The sequence below is a fragment of the Anneissia japonica genome, unplaced genomic scaffold (genome assembly GCF_011630105.1).
Source record: "Anneissia japonica isolate Jap-2015-1 unplaced genomic scaffold, ASM1163010v1 scaffold287736_len1891122_cov214, whole genome shotgun sequence".
Lineage (NCBI taxonomy): Eukaryota > Metazoa > Echinodermata > Crinoidea > Comatulida > Comatulidae > Anneissia > Anneissia japonica.
Window position 1 is genome coordinate 531,517 of NW_022756106.1, and position 4,121 is coordinate 535,637.

The window sequence follows — 4,121 nt, forward strand, 5'->3', positions numbered from 1 at the left end:
TGCCAAGACGTACAATACATGGCACCATGCCAAAATTTGGGCAAATAATAAATATTTGTTACATAGTGTGAACAGAGCATTTAGCTAAGATGTAAGTAAAAAGTGGAGTTTACTTACTGTGGTGATAGGGTAGCGAGGGTTCAGTATGGTGAACAAAAGAACGTTGTTACCACCACTTGCATCAACACCATCACTGCAACACACAAAAAGAAAAAAAACGCATTTATAAATGAATCCCCAATTATCATACAAGTACTGTTCTACTTTGTAAGTTGTTGCATTAGATTACCACTATTCCCCAGCTTTCAACCCTTGAAAATAGAACCATAAATTAATCAATAGATATAAAACTATATCTAAGACTTAAATCAAGATTGCATAATGTGTATGATCAGAGGCATAAACTTTACTGACAACTGCACACATGTTTTATTCAGTAGCCAAGATTCAATACTACTTACACTGATGGATATAGTATGTCAAATTTCTATCCATTAATTAACATCTTGAGAGTTTGTATCAATATCATATTGCATATGTGGGCCTGGAAATATTGCAGATGGTTGTATGCTTATAGTTGTTTGCATTGGTTCAATTTTGACCAAAGCACCTTTACCTTGGTCAAAACTTAATTCATTTTCCCTGCAGTCAACAATGATTACAATTTGAAAGATTAATTTCGCTTAATTACTGATCTGATAATAACTACTTCTCCACCCCCACTTTAAAAAACCAAATGTTTAGGCAGTTGACGATCAATAGAAACTATTTATTCTGCCTAACTTGTCAGACAATTTTTTAAGCATTAAAGAATGCAACCATTAATATTTTACATGAGATTTTTATAACGACAATCAAGCAAGAAAATTTTTTTTTTAGGATTCTTACCCAGGTCTTTTTATTTTGGAGCTTGTGGAGTAGTTGAAGAATGCAGGAGTCCCTGCAACATTTACCACATTCTCAGGATGTTCCTGAAAAAAACAAAGCAATTTACATTTGACGATTACAAACACTTTCAATATTAATGTTTTTTTTAAAGGAGAATGAGTTAGAATAGCAGTAAGGTATTGAATTTGGTAAGACAGGGCCATGTTTGAAAACTGCCAATTGCTATGCTTGCTTGTATCCTTGGTTTTGACATTGCTTCAATTATGTAGCTCTTTAGATTGGACATTAAGCTGTTGGTCTTATGTGCATAACTCATGTGCATGAAAAAACTATTCAAAAATTTAATATATAAACAAATTAATACTTACATTCACAAAATCTACACATGCTTTTGCACCAGCAAATTCTTCAAACTCAACCAGAGCCTGTCCTCGTCTAGGAATCATGTACACATAACTGAGGATGAAAGGGAAAAATAATAAATAAATTGAGATAACACAAAAGATGCAAAGTTGTGAGAATTTTGGAATACTCAAGTGGGTAGTACTGCTAACCCAACCTCTATGAAGGCTGGTGTTACAAAGATCAATTAATTAAGCGATTACTTGATGTGAATACACTAGGCCTTGCAGTTCAAATCATAGACAGTTCATCTGCATAAATACCAGCTTACTCAATGAATAATATTTTGGAGGATTATTTTTTTTTAAATTATATACAGATAACCTAAAAAGTGATGATGCAGAACCATAAATTACCTTATTGGTCCAAAAGTCTGAAGGGCTTCCTCAAGATCGTTTTTGGTTACATTATCAGCTAGTCCACGAACATGAATGACTTTGGAGGGGCCTGGCTTGTGTGACTCTTCAAATGGATCCTAGGTACGTAGGCAATGAGAATAAAATGTTAAAATACATCCATAACAATAAATTCATAATATTAAATGAAAATAATCAATTTTAATGAATAATTTATTTTTTTTAAGAATCTACAAAGGGTTTAAATATACGACTCTTTTTTTGTTAATAAATTTTTATGATAGACTATACAATAAATTATTTAATTGCTCAACATTGTCGAAAATTATTCACTGAGAATTACTTATGAATGATCAGCTACAGATCCAGGATTTTTTCACCAGGGAATGGGAGTGAGTGGGAATAAAATTGGGGACCTAAGGTAAGAGGTGAAGGGTTTAGGATGTTCCTTTAACTTGTTTTTTTTTTTTTAATGGCATACTGTAGGCTTCCATTGGTAAAATGACAATAAAACATGTTGTTTGCTTTCCCACAGTCATCTTATATATTACTTTTAAGTCAATATGCATATTTATTATATTATAATTATCAGTATTAGAATATTTGTTACTATTAGTCATTCAATGAATTTTACAGAAAACATTTACAAAATGTACTCCATACATCACGGCTAAACTTGTTTGCGGACGAAACGGTCCTATGTCCATCCAGCCAGAACACAATTGATACTACAGTGAGCATACTCAGAACAATTAACATTGTAAATATGAATTTGTGGGAGATAGGCTACGTACATAGGTTAGTTTCGGGGTTTCAGTAATCTCATGTTTTTATCAATAATTTAATCATAAATGTGATTGAAGCTGCATACACCACGATTGGAACTGAACAGATATTTGGTTTCCAATGCGCTGAATGCCAGCATCCCTCCAATTCAGTATTCTTACAACTAAAGAGTGGTAAGATTTTCTGATGGGTTTGGGTTGACTTTCTGGTCCGAACATTTTTCGGATTCGGTGTGAATGATGAATGCATTTTTAAAATGCATTCTTAAATAATATGGTAAAAAATTTCAAAATTGTTTTATTGTTGGCCTAGGCCTACAGACAAACATTTGCTAGGCCTAGACTACTATCGTAATGCAGCTCACAAAATGCGTATCAGCGTATCACAGCGTATCTGTGACCTTCCTAGACCTAGCCAAGCCTAGCTACTCCACCAGCAACACCAAAAAATAACAAAGGACGGTAAATTATAAATGCATATTGTACACGTTATCGTGGGAAAACTTACACCAGACTGAACCCCTCGTCCTCCTGTATCAGTTCGCTGGCGTTTAGCAGCATGCCCATCATAATTTGACATCATCTTTAGCTAAAATTTGCAGTATAAACTTAGAAAATCAACAGTCAAACGCAATGCAGCTCGTGGTTGAAGAAGATGGCGTCGTTTTGCTTCGCTTTTGCAACTTCTCCACGAGAGGGCGGTATTGCATCTGCATCGAACCCACCATCCTCCCGTTTTCCCCCATTCCTAGAATTCCCTCCCTCGGGTCAAATCGGGTTGTCTCGCCATCAAAACAAGTACCGTAGATACACAGATATTTTATATAAAGAGAAGGGGCTTATATATTTTATATATTTATATACAATATATAATCCTTATATACAATATATAATCCTTATATATAAAGTTATATAAAGTCTATATTATAAAAAAAAATTTTAATTGCCGTCTATCTAAAGTAAATTTTATGATGTCATTTTCTGTTCGAATCCATCTGACATTTTTTGTGATAGCCTCTATTGTTTCTATCATAAAATTATTGTTACATAAATTATGTATGCACTTCCCAGCGGGCACACAACGTTAATTCAACGTTGAATCAACGTTGAAATGTAGCTGAAACGTTAAAATCATGTTGACAACATATACTCAACATTGAATCAATGTTAAAAATATGTTGTGTATTTAACCCAAGTCCCGGTTGATAATTTAATGTTAATTCAGCGTTGAATTAATGTTGACATTTGGTTGATAATTTAACAATTACAGTACCAACATGTTTTCAACATCTTTTAAACGTCAAGTTAAAATATAGTTTGCATTTCAATGTAGAATCAACGTTGAAAATGTGTTACGTTTTTCAACCAGAATCGTATTGTTTATTCAACATTTTTCTACGTTAAATAAACGTTGAAAATATGTTGAGATTTTAATGTTACAGTAACTACGTAAGTTCAACATCTTTTCAATTGCATTTCAATGTAGAATCAACGTTGAAAATGTGTTACGTTTTTCAACCAAACTCCTACTGTTTTTTGAACGTTAGATACACGTTGCAAATATGTTGAGATTTTAAAGTTAGTGTATCAACATAAGTTCAATGTTTTTTCAATGTGAAGTTAAAATGCAGTATATAGCAGAGCAGATAGACAAATAAAACATGTAACACTGGGTTAAAGACTCAACATT

The 4,121-nt window shown here is 33.0% G+C and overlaps 1 protein-coding gene across 2 annotated transcripts in view; it reads right to left on the minus strand.

The window, feature by feature from the left end:
• LOC117123958 (heterogeneous nuclear ribonucleoprotein L-like) overlaps nt 1-3,105 on the minus strand; it is a 15,028-nt gene extending 11,923 nt beyond the window's left edge. The window contains exons 1-5 of one of the 2 annotated variants that reach the window (XM_033270057.1): nt 2,940-3,105; nt 1,647-1,765; nt 1,257-1,344; nt 889-971; nt 118-193 (exon numbers count right to left, since the gene is read on the minus strand). In XM_033270057.1, coding sequence (XP_033125948.1) covers nt 118-193; nt 889-971; nt 1,257-1,344; nt 1,647-1,765; nt 2,940-3,014 — 441 coding nt within the window. In that variant the 5' untranslated portion in view covers nt 3,015-3,105. The remainder of the gene's footprint in view (nt 1-117; nt 194-888; nt 972-1,256; nt 1,345-1,646; nt 1,766-2,939) is intronic. The other variant, XM_033270058.1, reaches the window with a different exon arrangement.
• Between the last annotated feature and the right edge of the window lie 1,016 nt (nt 3,106-4,121).